At 41.8% G+C, this 17,764-nt stretch overlaps 1 protein-coding gene across 3 annotated transcripts in view; it reads left to right on the top strand.

Moving 5' to 3' along the window:
* The window catches only part of CDC14A (cell division cycle 14A), a 179,762-nt gene that overhangs the window by 93,610 nt on the left and 68,388 nt on the right, over positions 1-17,764 (top strand). For all 3 annotated transcript variants that reach the window (XM_060085671.1, XM_060085670.1, XM_060085672.1), the window contains 2 exons: positions 8,747-8,834; positions 15,604-15,834. In XM_060085671.1, coding sequence (XP_059941654.1) covers positions 8,747-8,834; positions 15,604-15,834 — 319 coding nt within the window. The remainder of the gene's footprint in view (positions 1-8,746; positions 8,835-15,603; positions 15,835-17,764) is intronic.

Genomic DNA, 17,764 nt, shown 5'->3' on the forward strand with positions numbered 1-17,764 from the left:
GATGTTGGTGCGTTTAATGTTGTCCCAGAGGTCTCTGAGACTGTCCTCTGTTCTTTTCATTCTTTTTTCTTTATTTTGCTCTGCAGCAGTTATTTCCACTATTTTATCTTCCACCTCACTTATCCGTTCTTCTGCCTCAGTTATTCTGCTATTGATCCCATCTAGAGTATTTTTTATTTCATGTATTGTGTTTTTAATCGATGCTTGATTCATCTTTAGTTCTTCTAGGTCCTTGTTAACTGTTTCTTGCATTTTGTCTATTCTATTTCCAAGATTTTGGATCTGGGAAATAGAATCTTGGATCATCTTTACCATCATTATTCTGAATTCTTTTTCAGGTAGACTGCCTATTACCTCTTCATTTGTTAGGTCTGGTGGGTTTTTATCTTGCTCCTTCTCCTGCTGTGTGTTTTTCTGTCTTCTCATTTTGCTTATGTTACTGTGTTTGGGGTCTCCTTTTTGCAGGCTGCAGGTTCATAGTTCCCGTTGTTTTTGGTGTCTGTCCCCAGTGGCTAAGGTTGGTTTAGTGGATTGTGTAGGCTTCCTGGTGGAGGGGACTAGTGCCTGTGTTCTGGTGAATGAGGCTGGATCTTGTCTTTCTGGTGGGCAGGTCCACGTCTGGTGGTGTGTTTTGGGGTGTCTGCGGACTTTTTATGATTTTAGGCCACCTCTCTGCTAATGGGTGGCGTTGTGTTCCTGTCTTGCTAGTTGTTTGGCATAGGGTGTCCAGCACTGTAGCTTGCTGGTCGTTGAGTGAAGCTGGGTGCTGGTGTTGAGATGGAGATCTCTGGAAGATTTTCGCCGTTTGATATTATGTGGAGCTGGGAGGTCTCTTGTGGACCAGTGTCCTGAAGTTGGCTCTCCCACCTCAGAGGCCCAGCACTGACTCCTGGCTCCTCAATTTGGGATGATTTGTTGTCTATTCATGTATTCCACAGATGCAGGGTACATGAAGTTGATTGTGGAGCTTTAATCCGCTGCTTCTGAGGCTGCTGGGAGAGGTTTCCCTTTCTCTTCTTTGTTCTCACAGCTCCTGGGTCTCAGCTTTGGATTTGGCCCCGCCTCTGCGTGTAGGTCGCCGGAGGGCGTCTGTTCTTTGCTCAGACAGGACAGGGTTAAAGGAGCAGCCTCTTCGGGGACTCTGGCTCACTCAGGCCGGGCGGGAGGGAGGGGCACGGAGTGCGGGGCGAGCCTGCAGCGGCAGAGGTCGGCGTGACGTTGCACCAGCCCGAGGCGCGCCGTGTGTTCTCCCAGGAAGCCGCCCCTGGATCCCGGGACCCCGGCAGTGGCGGGCTGCACGGGCTCCCGGAAGGGCGGTGTGGACAGTGACCTGCGCTCGCACACAGGCTTCTTGGCGGCGGCAGCAGCAGCCCCAGCGTCCCACGCCCGTCACTGGGCTCCGCGCTTTCAGTCGTGACTCGCGCCCGTCTGTGGAGCCCCTTTAAGCAGCGCTCTTAATCCCCTCTCCTCGCGCACCAGGAAACCAAGAGGGAAGATAAAGTCTCTTGCCTCTTCGGCAGCTCCAGAGTTTTCCCGGACTCCCTGCCGGCTAGCTGTGGCACATTAGCCCCCTTCAGGCTGAGTTCTCGCCGCCAGCCCCAGTCCTCTCCCTGCGCTCTGACCGAAGCCCGAGCCTCAGCTTCCAGCGCCGCCTGCCCCGGCGGGCGAGCAGAGAAGCCTCTCGGGCTGGTGAGTGCCGCTCGGCACCGCTCCTCTGTGCGGGAATCTCTCCGCTTTGCCCTACCCAGGTATGTGGGGAGTTTCTTGCCTTTTGGGAGGTCTGGGGTCTTCTGCCAGCGTTCAGTAGGTGTTCTGTAGGAGTTGTTCCACGTGTAGCTGTATTTCTGGTGTATCCGTGGGGAGGAAGGTGATCTCCGCGTCTTACTCTTCCGCCATCTTACCCGGAAGTCTGATTTTTTTTTTTCGAACAGACATTTTATTAAGTACTTTCTGTTTGCTCAGTATATTTACTAGGCTAATATTTTTTTTTCAGAAGGGCTCCTGTAATTTTGTCTCTTCATGGGTGGGGTTAGAGCCTTTGTTCTTATCACCTGCTGTCGTAGATTCCCTATATTCTTTTGCCTCATTCTGCAGACGTTATCATGTTTGACCCTTCTCATATGTTATACTTCCATCTTTATGTTTATCAGATTAATTGTCTACACAGAATTTCTCACTGATCTATGACAGGCTGAATGTGGAAAATTTTGCCCCTGAGACATTCTAGAAATTCAGCAATTCATAATCCATCATTATTGCTATTATCACTAAAGGAAGCTCTTTTGGGAAAAGAGCATTGCTGTTCTAGAAGTTGATTTCACATTATCTTGGCCACATTGCAGTGTAGCCCATCTGGAAACTATTTGTGAGAAAGTGTTGGTCAATTCTGGATGCTTGAGACTGGGTCTTTCTTGGCCCTTGGGCCACTTCCATCAAGTCTCCACATAACTCTCAGAGTCTATGTTTTAGAAATTAAGTAAGTCTGATTACATCACTCCCCTACTTTAAGTCTTTCATGGGCTCCACCCTGACTGAAAGTGTGGAGGAAATGCAAACTCCTGAATGCAGCGCAAAAAGCCCTTCTGGACATGGGCTTTGCCATCTTCCCCATTTTTGTCCTTTTTCCTTCCCTCCTCATACCCAAGTCCATGCAGCATTGCATCTTCATGCTGTTGTGCCTTCAGACATGCTCGTTTCCTCCTCCTCTTCCCTGTGATCCTTCCTCCTCTGCCCACCAAATTCATGTATTTACATGTCTAAGTCATTTTTAGCTCGATGGGAGCTCTTCTCACACAGTGTGTGTGATGCTCTGTTTACACACCTGTGTCTTCCCTGCACTCTGGGTACTTGAAGTCAAGAATGTGTCTCTCTCATCTTTGTGTCAATAAGTAACCCACTGGCACAGTATACTTGTAGTGGGCAGTCATTAAATATTTGTAGAATGAAAGAACTAATGAATAAATGAGTCAATAAGTTCTAAAAAAAAGGAATATAGCACATTTCAAGATATTTTATATAATTTGTTAAAAGTAACTACTTTTCAATGGAAAATGACCAAGACATATTAATTAAGGATCCATTCTGATTTTGTAGTAACACTTCAGGGGGAAAATGTATTGACTATGGTAGACAACTTCTTGAAATGCTGTTTCTTTTTTTTTTCATTACCAGCCAATCTATGCAGCAAGAGTGAGTTGTTGTTGTTTTTTTTCCGAGCAGTTATTTGCAGCACAGATTGCTAGATATTGTAATCTTCAACCAGGGCTTGTATGTAAGGCCAGTTTAGTTTAATATTACTAAACCTGGAGAGACTGTCTCCAGGTTGACTATGTCATCCTTCATTGCAGTTAATAAGTAAATTGTCAAGTGATAAGGTGGTGTAGACTCCCAGCATTGCCCTTTTGCATACACATTGAGAACTAGTAAGGTTTGTTAGGCCTCTTATCTCTCAGTGTGTCACCTCAGGTCAACAGGAGGAATAATTGAACATCTAGGGTATGATGTTTCAAGGCTTTGCTTTGGACTAGAATTTTTACAGCAATTTAGAATGTAACCTGGATTCTGCTTGATTTGCCCTCTACTTGTTCATGAATTATAGAACTGGAAAAATGTGAATTTCTGCCACTGTAATTGTGAATTCCTGCCATAAGACTGGGATCAGGCAAGCTCCAGAATGCAGGTATATGGGCATGTCCTCACACCTGGAGGAACTGGGGAGCTGTGCATCCCACGGTGATTTGACTGTTCAAAGAACTATTAGAAGCATTTCCCTGGAGCTATCCTGTAGTGTTGATTATACCCCTCAAAGGCCACAGGTTTAAGGAAGCAAGATTCAATCCTTCCTGGACCCAGTGTTTCCACATCTACTAATACAGTGCACCCATTGCTGGTTCAAAGATTATGTTGGTTAAATCTATAAAATGTTTTGAGGTCTAAGAAATTTCCCATGTTTTTCCCTTCCTCTTTAATTATTGTTTAGTCTTTGTCCCTTCTTTTACCTCTACTGCTTAAGAGAGCAATCTTGACTCTGTTTTCACTCAGTCAGTCAAAGTTATGGTCTGGCCTTTACTCTTGTGACTCAACGGAAACTGTACATGCTTAATGCAAGACTTAGCCAAACCGAATTGTTGTGCTTGGTCTTCTTCCTACTTGATTTACTCTGTGGCCACTCTCTAATTCTAGAAACTCACTTTCCTTCCCTAACTTCAAAAGTTCTGTCTCGGGCTTCCCTGGTGGCGCAGTGGTTGAGAGTCCGCCTGCTGATGCAGGGGACACGGGTTCGTGCCCTGGTCCGGGAAGATCCCACGTGCTGCGGAGCGGCTGACCCCGTGAGCCATGGCAGTTGAGCCTGCGCGTCCGGAGCCTGTGCTCCGCAATGGGAGAGGCCACAACAGTGAGAGGCCCGCGTACCGCAAAAAAAAAAAAAAAAAAAAAAAGTCTGTCTCTTACTTTTCTCCTCCTTCCATCTCTGGCCATGTGTCTCAGGATCCCTTTCAAGTCCTTTCTCTTCCCTTGCCCACCCGAAATGTGCTGGTCTCTAGGGCCATGTGATTTCTGGTTAAATACAGTCTCCATGAGTGAGGGGACTGTTTCCAAGTTTCAACAACCATGTGTGTGCTGCTGGCTCAGATCTTCATGTCTTGGGCACTGGAAAGGTACCTGCACACGTGCAGTAGATTCTTGCTCCCTGCGGTTGCATTAGCAGGGGCGCAGCCCCCTAAATGTTTTCTATGTTTAGAGGTGAAGCAGTCGTCCACCTGGGGCTCCTCTTTCCCTCTACCACACTGTTTCTCTCAAAAGTAATCCTAAGTAATAATCTAGAGTTCAACTGTTGTTTAAAGCCAAATGGCAAGGGAACTTAATTTAAACCAAATACCTCAAATATTTACTTTGATTTAAGCTCATAAAGTACCAAATTTGACAGCATATTTGCTGTTTACGTAATACAACTATACTATCAACGCTATTTTATTGTTTCAGAAGTAAGGAAATATAAAGAAGTTGCTTTTTAATGAATAAAAAAGACTTTGTAGTTCTGTCTTTATTTTTAAAATAATTTTTGTGCCACCATTAAACCTCTTATGTACTTGTATTATAACATTTATCAAAGTTTAATGCAACTTTTTCTTTAATGGGTATCTTAGTTCAGGCTAATATAACAAAATATCATAGACTGTGTGGCTTAAACAATAGACATTTATTTCTCACAATTCTGGAGGCTGGGAAGTCCAAGATCAAGGCACCAGCAGAACTGTTGTCTGGAGATGGCCCTCTTCCTGGTTCATAGATGGCCAAAGTCTTCCATGTCCTCCCTGTGTCCTCACAGAGGGAGCTCTCTGGGGGTTTCTTTTATAAGGTCACTAATCCCATTCATAAGGGCTCCATCTTCATGACCTAATCACCTCCCAAAGGGCCCACTTCCTAATACCGTCACGTTGGGGATTTGGTTTCAACATATGAATTTTGTGGGGGACACAAAGTCTATAGCAATGGGTAAAATGGAGATGGTAATAACACCTACCTCACAGGGTTGCCCTAAAGATGAAATGAGTTGCATGTCATAGAGTAGTGCCTAGCAGAGAGTCCCTGTTAGCTGCTATTATTATTAACATTATTTGTTACTTGTTTTCATACTCCTTAAGGTCACAGAGGGAGTGCTTTTTATTATTTTATGTGTGACACCAAGTTATAGTCCTTGATATATAATAAAGGCAAAGCAAATTTTTTAATGAATGTTGAATTGTGCTTCAAAACTGTTTATCCATATTGTCTTAGAAAACACATCTGTTGATAAAGGGAACCAATCCAATAATTGTCAACCTGAAGGTCTGTCTTTTCTCTCTTACAGTCTGTTTATCATAGTGGTAAAAAGGCCAAATGTTTTTCGGTGTTTTAACTGAAAAATATCTCTGTGACCATTAGAACAGAGGCATGCCTTACTGGCACAGATTTATTTCTTAGAAGTTATAAAAATTCATGTTTTCAAGTCAAATTAGATTTTATTTAATTTTTAATTTTTTTCAGTTTTAATACAGTTTATTTTTACTTTGTAAGACACTTTGATTTCTTTTTTTTTTCAAATTTTATTTTAAATGCACCAGGAGAATTAGCCATCCCAAAGAAATCTGGTGAGTCTTATGTAAGCTGAAGGATCTTATAGTAACATGAATATTAACACCTAAATGTATCAGTTTCAAGAATTCACATTTTCATTTTGGGGTTTTCTTGTAGTGAAGAACATCTGCAGTTTCTCTGCATAGTACTTGGTAGGTTGTAGGCTTTGGATTGGAAGAGGTAAAATTATTCTCTCACCTCATCTTTGCCTAGACATTTGTTTATAAAATGTGGTAATGTTGGAAAGTACCTTAAGTTCCTGTCTGATCTAGGTTTCTTGGAAGTGTGTGTGTGTGTGTGTGTGTGTGTGTGTGTGCACTCGCACTTGTGCACAAACACATTTAATTAGAAAAACCAGCTTGTGTTATCATAAATATTTTATTATTGATAAATATTGCCTTATGTATAATCCACTGTGAAAGAAGGCACAGATATTAATTTTGGAAGCTTACCAGTAAGGTTATGTTATATTATTCAGTTAAAAGCTGTAACTTTCTTATTCATTTTTTTTTTCAGATTTGGATCTAAGACATAAATCTTTTTGTTTACTCCATCAACCTTACCCAAGTTACTGAATATAGCCCAATATTATCTAATGTTTATCTTTTTGGGTAGGCAGATTTGCAAACATATTCTTTTGGTTCTGGGAGTGAGTTCATTGCTTCTCTCTATATGATTGATTATAAAAGGTTACTATTTAACCAAATGGATGTCTATAATCCAAATAAACAGACATAGCACAATGTATATATTTATCTAGGCCAACTTTGTGGTCAAGGATACAGGAATAGTGAACATAGAAACCTGTTTTCTTCTACTGTTCATAAATAATTGGTTTTAGCCTTTTGATGATTAGAGCGAGCATACCCTTATTTTTGAATTTTTAAATAATGTTTTAAGCTTAAGAATTACTTGAGATAGATATTAGGCCATTAATTTGAGACTGCTTTATTTAAACAAGAAAATGTTTAATTATCATAAAGAGTTGCATGTTAAATTCTTTATTCAAATTGTTCTAAATAGATAGCTATGCTTGAGATTTAATTTGGCATGTGTAACCATAACACTCAGCATCTCTAAGATTTTATTTAGGGCATTGTGGAGATTTTATGTTTATTATGATTAGATTAATGCAATTCAGACATTTACAAGGTGTCATGTAAAGTTTCATTTATAACTTTTTATAACTGGGAAGAAGCATCTGCATTTTAAACATGAAAATTATACAGCCAAGTTATGATTTTTGTGGAAATCAAATCTAATGGGTAGTATAAGTAATTAAAGTAGAGGCTCCAGATTTCCTTGGTGGGATTACTCCAGTTTATTTTAACAAATACTTATGAGCTCTTACAACAGAGTGCAGACTCTGTATTGACACAGATTCCTACCATTGAGGTCTGTGCCATGTAATGGAGCAGAGAGCCTTTTCTGTGGATAACATTGGCCCAGCAAAGAGAACTGCCTTCCTTCCCAGCCTGGGGAGATATTTATGCAGTGCTATAGAGGGTGGAGACTTGGAGACTAAAAGCTGTGCCTGGTGGTGGAGGATGGGAGTAGGACTGGTGTTGGGGGTGGGTGAAAGAATGCTTAGGGGAAAAAGAGATACATATATTTTGTGATGCATTGCACAGCTGTGTCCCAGTAGCCTGCAATGTTTGGGTTCCCTCAGCCCTGCCCCAGTGTTCCCTGGGTTCAGAGGCACAACAGGAAGGGAAGGAAATGAAGGAGGTAATGGAGCAGTGGGAGGATGCTTGGCCCCTTGCCTGGTCTTCAGGCCTTTTCTGAGGATCCTGGAGTGTGTGGGCCAGAGGCTGACAGCTGGTGATCAAAGTCAGCCCACAGATGTGTTTTATTTGCTTTCCTAGTATTAAAAAACTTAATTTAAAACAGTCAACATTTCAAATGTAGAGAGATTTTACATGAACATCCAATTGGAAGATCAGCTATATTCAGTCAAGCTTTCCTGTGGTCAATTGGCCAGAGCTGAGGAGCATTTGCCTTTATTTATGTCTCTTGCCTGACCCTTGTAGCTGTTTGGTTTGCAGCTCCTGCAGGAGACTGTGGCAGTCTCCAGTTTGTGGTACACCCTGAGGGTTTGATGAGCCTCTGTCCCTCACTCCTGTCTTCTGTTTCCCCATCTAAAAATCAGCACCGACAACAAATAGAAACCTGTAAAAACAAAAAATGGAGGTGTGTTCATCATGATCCTGATATGTATAGATTTTTTCATTGTTTAAAGTATGTTTACCATGTTCATGGAAAGTGCTTATATTTTCTATCTTCTCTTATCTCCCATTATTTCTTGCTGGGGCAAGCAATGTTTGTTTTCATTTCATTTCATTGCAGAGTGGCCAAGAGACAAAATTATTTTCAGCAAAGTACCTCCACTTTAAATAAAGTTTTCTAAACTTTTCTTATAGTCTAGATAAAAATTTTTCAAAGTGGATTGAATTCATAACCATTTTGAGAATCAGATGCATGTTTTTATTTTAAGCTATATTATTTTGTCTTCATGTATGTCCAACTAGTCTAGTACTAATAGAGTGAAAAACAGTTATATTTGTAAGGGTTTCCTAAATTGTATAAGAATTATAAAATATTTTTCTTCTCTTTTCTCACAAAATTCTCCCAGCGAGTTGAAAATGGTGACTTCAACTGGATTGTTCCAGGAAAATTTTTAGCATTTAGTGGACCACATCCAAAAAGCAAAATTGAAAATGGTAGGTTTTTATTTACTTTACCCTCCAAAAATTTATTTCAGTTCATCTTCTTTGAGTTCTTAATTTCCTCAGATAATCCTTTCTATTGGTAATATTCTCCAAAGAATATTTATTAATTTAAAAAATTGAACAGTATTTCAATTGTTAAATTACTAATTGAACAGTAATTAGTGTGTTAAATATTAGAGTTTAGTAAGTGGAACTATAATCACTGTTTTAAAACTATCAAATTTTTAGGTTGCCCTAAATAGGGTGTTCACTTTACCTTGACCCAATTATCAAAGAAGAATCTGAGAAACCAACTGGTCAAAACAATAAGCAGATTGCTGAATTCTGTCAGTGGTTCTCAGATTTATTTGGTGGTGGTGGCGTGCTACACCTCAAGGTATTCTTTGGAAACACCATGTTGAATAATGACGGTGATGGTGACAATAGGTATCATTTATTAAGTGCTAGTTACTAGCTAATCACAGCATTATCTCATTTAGTGCACACACAACTCTATGAGGTGTAGGAACTATTATCTCTATTTCACAGAGGAGGAAACCGGTGCATATGAGTAGGAAATTTGCCCAAGTTCACAAAGTAATATGCAGAACTGGTGATACTCCAGCCAAGAGCAGGGCTCCTAAGCATTGCCACTACACTGATCTTTTTAGTTCCATCATGGCAACTAGGAAAAATTTTCTAGCTGACAATAATTAAATTACTTACTTGCAGTATATGTAGAGCCAGGGGCATACATATTCAGGAAAAAAAAGCAAGACAAAAAAATAAGCCTCTTGAATGAAACATGATAGGCTATGTGTGTTTTCCCATTAACATATATTTTTTACTAATTATTTTTTTTAACCTCAGATTCCCAGAGGACAAGTAATGATAGGCACCAAAGATTTAAGAATAGTTTATGGGAGAAGTACATAAAATTTAAAAAATATCACCCATGAACACAATAGCTCCTTTTTTGCTGCCTCTCTAGTTTTAGAGCTGGAACACTAGTCCTTGGAGGAACATAATTTGAAACCCTTAGTCTAGATTTATAGGTTTATTCTTCTTTCATAACCATCATCATCATCATAAGTATTTATTCTAAAATCTAGTTTCAGTGTATATGGTTATTCATGCATTTAGATTTGATAATTTTTTTTTGAGTTTCCACACATGTGCTTATCATTTTATACCTATGACATATCTCACAGGGAACTCTGCTTAAATCATGGGGATTGAATCATCCTCTATGGGGATGGGTAATCCAGGTCTACAGAGTTACCCTAACGAATAGGATGTCTCTGTACTGAAGCCATAATTAGATCTTCTCATTTACACATTCGCTCATGAATCTGGTTCCAGACATTGATTGATAACCTGTTATGTTGGCTTGTTAGGAATAACTTGTTAAGTGCCTGAGGAAACTGCTTTCCACCATTGGTCTTTCCAGACAGGATTGATTAAACCTCCCTTTAGCCTTCTGTGCAAAATGATCTGACTCAGACCCAGAAAACCTTAGTAGGTGTATGGTTTCAGTAGTGGCTTTGTTGTTGGGTGTTCATTTGGTGAAACTGAAAGAATTTTGCCATATAAGATTCACTTTTTAAATGAAATTTTCTTAAAGAGAAGATGAGAGGTGTAATTTAAAAAACCCATTTAAAATATTTTATAGAGGTAATTCATGACTTTTTTTTAAAAAAGAAGAAAATGCAGATGAACTCATAAAAACAGCATTAAGGTGACCTATAATTCTAACCACATTTTCTAGGTTTACTAGTTGGTGGTGGGATTACTGGGGATTTAAATTTTCTTTCCATCTGCTTCTCTGTATTTTTTATTTGCACATATTTTTTTCTCTCTCTTAAAGAATACACACACACACATACACACACACACAGACTTATAAAAATATTCCTTTTTTTTAACCAGCATGGAGTCATAACATGATTACTGTCTTATAGCAGCTTTTTTTCACTTAATATATCACATACTCCTTTCCATGGCAATAGATGTAGATCTTCATTATAATTTTCTATGACTGCATTCAGTGACTGTGCCATAATTTTATTAATCAATCAATTTTTGAATGAGATCTAAGTTGTTCAGTTTTTCACTTTTTAAAAACTACAGTGGTTGGTATACATGTCCATACATTTTTTTGCAGCCCTGGTTTCTTTTCTAAATTCTTGGAAGTAGAATCACAAGATAAAAGGATGTATTTTGTATGTCAATTCTTACTTGTCAAAAGTCTTAAAAAATATTTTTGGTCCTATATTACAATATAGGGAAATAATTATCCACCATTTGCTTATATGCTGGGAGTGGTGCTAATAAGCCTTTTGTGCACACCTCATCTATTTAATAATCAGAAACACCCCCTGGAACAGGTGGTAGTTATTTTGTGGAAGAGAAGATGGAGACTTGGTAACCTAACTTGCCCAGGTTGACATAGCCAGAAAGTGGCAGTGTGTGGATTCAAACACAGGTCTCTTTGATTCCAAATTCTGTGTTCTTTTTTATTTTACTACAGAGAAAGAACATGCTCACTACAGAACTTTAAGCAATCTAGATAAAAAGTCACCTGTAATTATATAATCTAGAAATAACCACTGTTGAGATATCGTTCTCTCTATATCTTTTTTTCTATGCATATCCTGTGCCCTCACATTGAGAAAAAAAGGTGTGAAAGTGCTGCTTACCTAATACTTGCCAGTTTTTATGTCTAGAATAATTTCATTTAAGGCTGTTATTGGTAAAATATTGATATTTTACTGGAATCCCCATTTTAAGATCTGATATTCACTAGAAGTGTCATATTTTTTTTGTAAAGGGGTTTAACTTTGTAAATTCTTTTTGAACTTAAGAAATTTTTTTTTTTTTTAGTTGAGAAACCCCTGTATTTTCTGAGGTGGCTGAAAGTCATTTTAGGAGTCTGTTAGTAGAAAAAGGTAGATTTTTAAGGAGTTAGCACTGAAATAGCTGTTGCTAGGATGTAACAAAAGGAAGCCCTAAAACCTTGGGGTCTTGCAGAATGCATTATAGCAGTCTTAAGTGTGTGTTGTCAACCGAGACCAACTAGGAGTTCCTTTCGGCCATCTTTGTTCACATTGTTTTGACAGGGGAGACAAGAGGAGCCCTAACCCTTTTTTGATTAAATAAGCTTGACTTGATAAATGAATAATAAAGCAGTAGAACAAATTGGATTTCAAATTTTCCCAAAAAACCCTCAAACTCTTAGGTGGCAATGTCCTCATCTCTACTTCAGAAAGAAAGAAAGAAAAAGGAAAGAAAGAACAGGGAAAGACAGCTCGAGACAGGGAATCCAAACAGTTTGAAGCATCAGCCTGCTCATTTAGTGAGAGAAGCTAGGTGTGAAGAGCCTGGGCTGCTTGAAGTCTGGCTCTGCCCCTAACTGGCTGTGTGAACTTCGTGAGTTCCTCAACTTCTCTCATCATCAGACGGGGAAATAGGATGCACACTGCAGGCATTTGGTGAAGATTAGGGATATTATAGGAAGTGAGTGCCTTGCACAGTGTCGGGCACATTAGTAGGTGCTTATTAGGTAGCAGATATTCTGATTACATTTTTATCATTAATGAACCTGATAAACATATTTTATTGCTTTCCACATCTATTTTGCAGTTTTTACTTTTAATAATGAATGGGTGGACTAATCATTTGACTCTGTTGTTCTTCAGTTTCCTTTAAATGAGGGTCTGGGAAGAGATGAATTTTACAATCTCTCTTTGCTTTGAAATTGTTTGGTCAGCGCCAGGGCTCTGCCTGTGCTTTACTGATGCCAGGGCACCATCTAGTGGCCAGATGGAGTAAGGGTCAGATGAAAGCTCAGTCAGCTCCGTGCACATTGCTAAAACCAAGTCCTCCATCAGAAGCATCCAAATACATCGAAAACACAGTTGTTCAGAGGTCAGAAGATATTGTCATTGTTGGTTATAACTCATTTGAAACGCTTTTGAGGATTTTTAAGAAGCTTCCTCACAAATCTAGGAACTTCAGCTCCTAATGTTCACGTAATGTCCCTGTTTTGGAGATCTAACAAATAGAATTGAGTTGGATTTTACCTTAAATCATCCCCAGCACCGGCCCTAGAATCTGACTGTCAGGGTTCAAATGCTGCCTCTGTCTCTTCCCAGTAGTGTGTGCATGGGCCAGTTCACTTTCCCAGGCATCAGTGACTGATAATTGTAAGGTTTAATGAGATGATATACATGAAACACTTAGCTTAGTGCCTGGCACATAGTAAGTGCTCAATAAATGTTAGGTGCTATGATTACCATTACTGTTATTATTTCAGTGCCCTATTACCATATTTGGATAACTGTTCAGTGTTCTTTTCTCAAAAGGTATATGCAGTTTCTCTTTGATAGTAGATTTAGGTATATTATCTGTAATGCCATTTACTCATGATGGGAATTCATATATGTAAGAGAAGTTCTTACAGCCTTGTTGGAGGAGGCAAGGGACAGACACCAAAAGAACCATTAGCGTGCTTCATGACAGGTGCCATCACAGAGGTGCCAGTGATCACTAGGAACCCAGGGTTAGAAGCGCCTGTCAGACTGTCACACCATGTCCCAGCCCATGTGTTCCTAAGCCCTCTCCTTCCCATTCCTTACATGATAGGAAAGCTCTTGTTTCCTTATGCCAACCACAGTTCTTTTTCCATTTAGGCTGGAAAATGATTTGAGCAAACAAACCAACTAGGAAAACAGTTTTGATTTTTTTCCAAGTGGAAAGGATCTGTTTTCTCTAAATGTGTATAAGTCACTGTTTTCTACACAGAAGATTGTAAGTAAGCTCTGTCTTACCTGTTTGCTCAAAAGCAGCCTGGCTTGTGAAAATCATGTGTCTGGGCTGCGGATTAGTTAGGCCTGCCTGCCAATGCTGCCTTCATCCCGTGTGCGACCTTGGCTAAGGGTGCCAGTTAGGGCTCTTGGTTGCACACAGCAGATATTGGAATTATGCTGGGGAGCTCACAGTCTCCAAGCGAAGGCTGGAAAATGAGGCTTAGAAAATGAACAGGGTCTAAGGGAGGTCATGTATCAGCAGCATCCAGGCAGGAATGGAAACCACTTTATTTCAAACAGAGGGAATGCAATATAAGGAATTTGTTAGAAAGAAGGCTAAAAAGTAAAAGGGCAACTCTGAAAAAAACAGCATATTAAGGAAGAAATAATTATTGCCTTTAAGGGAAGGAGGGACAGAAAGGAAAACATGGGGTTAGCAGGACCTGGGACCTTGGCAGGTGCTGGGAGCTCCAAAGGGCTGGTGCTTGCATTTGGAGCCTGAGGAGTGGGGACCCTGAGGCTGGGCTGCAGGCTGGTGCCGGGAGTGCCAAACTAAGCTGGGAGTTCCTCTCTTCTGCTGCTGAAGCCATGCTGGCAGGAAAACAGAAGACATCCCTTCTCCCTCCTCTGGCCTCCAGTTGCTCCGGCAGTGCTTCCGTGACTCCCACTTTTCAGATGGACAGGAACCCAGTGGGAAAGTTAGCTTGGGAAATGTTATATGTACACCCCTGCCCCGGCATATGAGTTGGCTTGCAACTGAGAGAAAATAGGAAATGACCAGCCGATGCAAGATTCGAGGCAGCGGGAAATACAGCCACAGTGCAGAAACTGCTGGTTTACTTTGCTGGCTGCTGCTGCCTGCCCCACTTGGAGCCCACCATCATGAACGAGTTCGGAGTGAGATCCCCTCACCTGGTATGCCCTGAATAGGTTACAGATGTGGTAATCAACGGGCTGAGAAATTAGTCCTTTTAAACCCTGGGGCCACTAGGCAAGGCTTGCAGTGGCCAAAGCCCCCAGTGATCACCTTGGTTGATTGGCCAAGTCGAGGTCATGTGTCTGTAACCCAGCTGACTGCAGCTCCACGTGATGCTGGACCCACTCACAATAGAATGGGAGTTAGAGCCCGACCACTTGTTCTCCTTAAAAAAGAAAATGTCTACAAAAATGATCACTCAACCTCTTTAGTTTCTTCTTCTTCTTCTTCTTTTTTTTTTTTTGTGGTATGTGGGCCTCTCACTGTTGTGGCCTCTCCCGTTGTGGAGCACAGGCTCCGGATGCGCAGGCTCAGCGGCCATGGCTCACGGGCCCAGCCGCTCCGTGGCATGAGGGATCCTCCCGGACCGGGGCACAAACCCGTGTCCCCTGCATCGGCAGGCAGACTTTCAACCACTGCACCACCAGGGAAGCCTTCTTTAGTTTCTTAACTGTTACATGGGGTTTACTATTTTTATCTTAATGGGTTGTTTTGAGAATTAAAAGAAATTTATGCAATTGTGACTTGTACATGGTAGGTGCTTAATAATCAGTCTCTCTTGTGGGGGACCGCATTGTAGATTAAAACTGTACACCTGGCAAAAAGGCTGCGGTTCAAAAGTATTTGTCAAGAGGAGTAAAAAGAACAGAGTTCTTCCAGGCCTACTGTACACATCTCAGGGCCTCAGGAATCCCTTTGTTTTGGCTTGGGAGGAGTGTGCTCCCAGGATTTGAAGCCTAGAGCTTGAGGTTTTGAACGTTCATGAGCTATTTCCAATACTCAGAAGAGGGTTTTTTTTTCCCCCTCCTATGATGTTTTTCTCAGTTTTTCAGACTGCTGCTTTTAGGAACGTGCTTCGACCTTACTCTCTCCTGAAATGTGCTTTCCTCCTAAGCTCCATTGAGATTGATCATCTTTATTGTGAAGGGTTTTCGTGTTCCTGGGTTACGTAAGACGAAATGCGTGCCTTTTGCTTACAGCCCCTGCTTTCCTTTAGGTTATCCTCTTCACGCCCCCGAAGCCTACTTTCCTTATTTCAAAAAGCATAACGTGACTGCAATCGTGAGGCTGAACAAAAAGATTTACGAGGCGAAGCGCTTCACCGATGCCGGCTTCGAGCACTATGACCTCTTCTTCATCGATGGCAGCACACCCAGCGACAACATCGTGCGAAGGTTCCTGAATATCTGCGAGAACACGGAGGGGGCGATCGCGGTTCACTGCAAAGGTGCGAGCGAGGAGGCCTCGGTGGGCACTGGGTTTCTGAGAGGGGGTGAGCCAAAAGACAACAAAACATATGGAACAAAACCAGTTAGCGGCTTAGGAAACAGACGAGTTGTTTTTAGTTTGAGAAAACTGGAACACAAACCCATTTAAATGACCCCTTCCTAAAGAAAGGATTGCTTGGATGTGGACAGTCGGTGGTGTGCGGCTTTCTGGGCAAGGCGGTTGTTCTGGCCTTACCTTCCCCAACTCACAATCGCTGACACCAGGTGCCACACAGAGGGGAAATCGCAGCAGCACCGTCGGTAGGCTGGCACAGTTGTCAGGAGGCAAGGGTTGTTTGTTCCCCTTTCTCCTTCTCTTCCATAATTGCCCATCCTTTTTCCATCCTCCTCCACCTATCTGATATTTAATGCTCCTATTTCGTGACCCAGCTATCTGGAGCCTCACTTCGCGCCCGCCCTCTTCCTCTCCCCTATTAGCCTTTTGCATCGTGGAACAGTGTCTTACCTGCCCATTGCAAGGGGGCGGGAGCATACCTAACCCTAACCCTGACCCTAACCCTAGGGGCGGCAGCATACCCGGCTCATTGCTAGCTTCCTTGCCACAGGTCTGTTACTGCCTCTTTGAAAGACTGAAAGACTTATGTAAATGCATCTGTGGTCTCCAGGAGCGGGTACTTTGGAACAGGAGTCGCCAGATTTAGCAAATAAAAATACAAGATGCCCAGTTAAATTTGAATTTTAGATAAACAGTGAGTACTTTTTTAGCATGTCTCAAATAGTGCACCAAACATACATTCTGTATTTTACCTGGCAACCTTGAGTCAGCTACTCAGAAAATATGAAATACCATTTGCTCTAAGCCTAGTTGTTGTAGACTCTGAGGAGGCTCGCATGGTAGATTTTCCAGCACGGTGGAAGGTATTTTACTGGGGTCTTTCGTTTCAGTGAGGAGAAATCACTTTGGCCACCAGGGATGGAGCCTCTAGTTCCTCACATGCAGCTTTTCATACCGCCACTGGGTGGTGCTGTTCTCCCGTGTTGAGTCTGAGAACCGGTTTCTGTCGCGTTTTATGCTAATTGTCTGGTAGGTGTTGGGGACTGTACTGTTCTTTTCATGTGCCTAGTGCTGCTGTAACTGACTTACTCAGACGAGATGGCTTTGGTTCTAACAGAAATTAAAATACCATTTTGTAGGCCCTTGTTTCTATGTTTAAGATTTGAGTAGGTGGAGGTACTTTGCTGAACATGTGAGCAGTAACTGGAAGCTGCATTTTGCGGGAGCCCCGGCGAGGGAAACGAGCTGCACGTGGCCTCTGGTTCGGCGGAGGGCTCCTCAGTCAAGCTTCGTCCACGTTGACAGAGCCCCCTCCCGCCCCTCCGCGTTTCTCAGCAGGACGGGGCCCCGACTTGCTGGGCTTCCTGTCTCGGGGGTGCGGGGAGCGTGGGTCTGTTAGGAAGGACTGCTGCTTTCGGTTCTGCCCAGGTCACTGTGGGGTGGCGGTGCTCTGCCTTGCCCCCGAGTGATCTATATGCGCCTTGGCTTTGCCTCTCCATCCCATTTCGTTAAAGATTGCCCAGACCCAAGGAAAAGCCTGCATTTCACACGCAGTCGGCCCTCTGTGGTATCCGGGGGTTCCGCGTCCGCCAAAGTGACTATAAGGGACTTGAGCATCCCCAGATTTTGGAATACGCTGGGGTCCCGGAACCAATCCCTCGCGCATACCGAGAGACCATTGTATTTCAGCTATCAGTGGAACTTGAAAGCTAATGGGAATATGGCAGCTGCTAACGTTTAGTAGGAGCTATTCATATGCTTTGTTTCAAAGCTTATTTTTGTGTCATAAAAATCAGTATTTTTCCTGGGATTAATTTGGCCTTATTTCCGAATCAATTAGTTTTATGGTTACCAAGGCATATAGTTTCTCTGTC

This window comes from Mesoplodon densirostris, chromosome 2, assembly GCF_025265405.1.
Source record: "Mesoplodon densirostris isolate mMesDen1 chromosome 2, mMesDen1 primary haplotype, whole genome shotgun sequence".
NCBI classification, from domain to species: domain Eukaryota; kingdom Metazoa; phylum Chordata; class Mammalia; order Artiodactyla; family Ziphiidae; genus Mesoplodon; species Mesoplodon densirostris.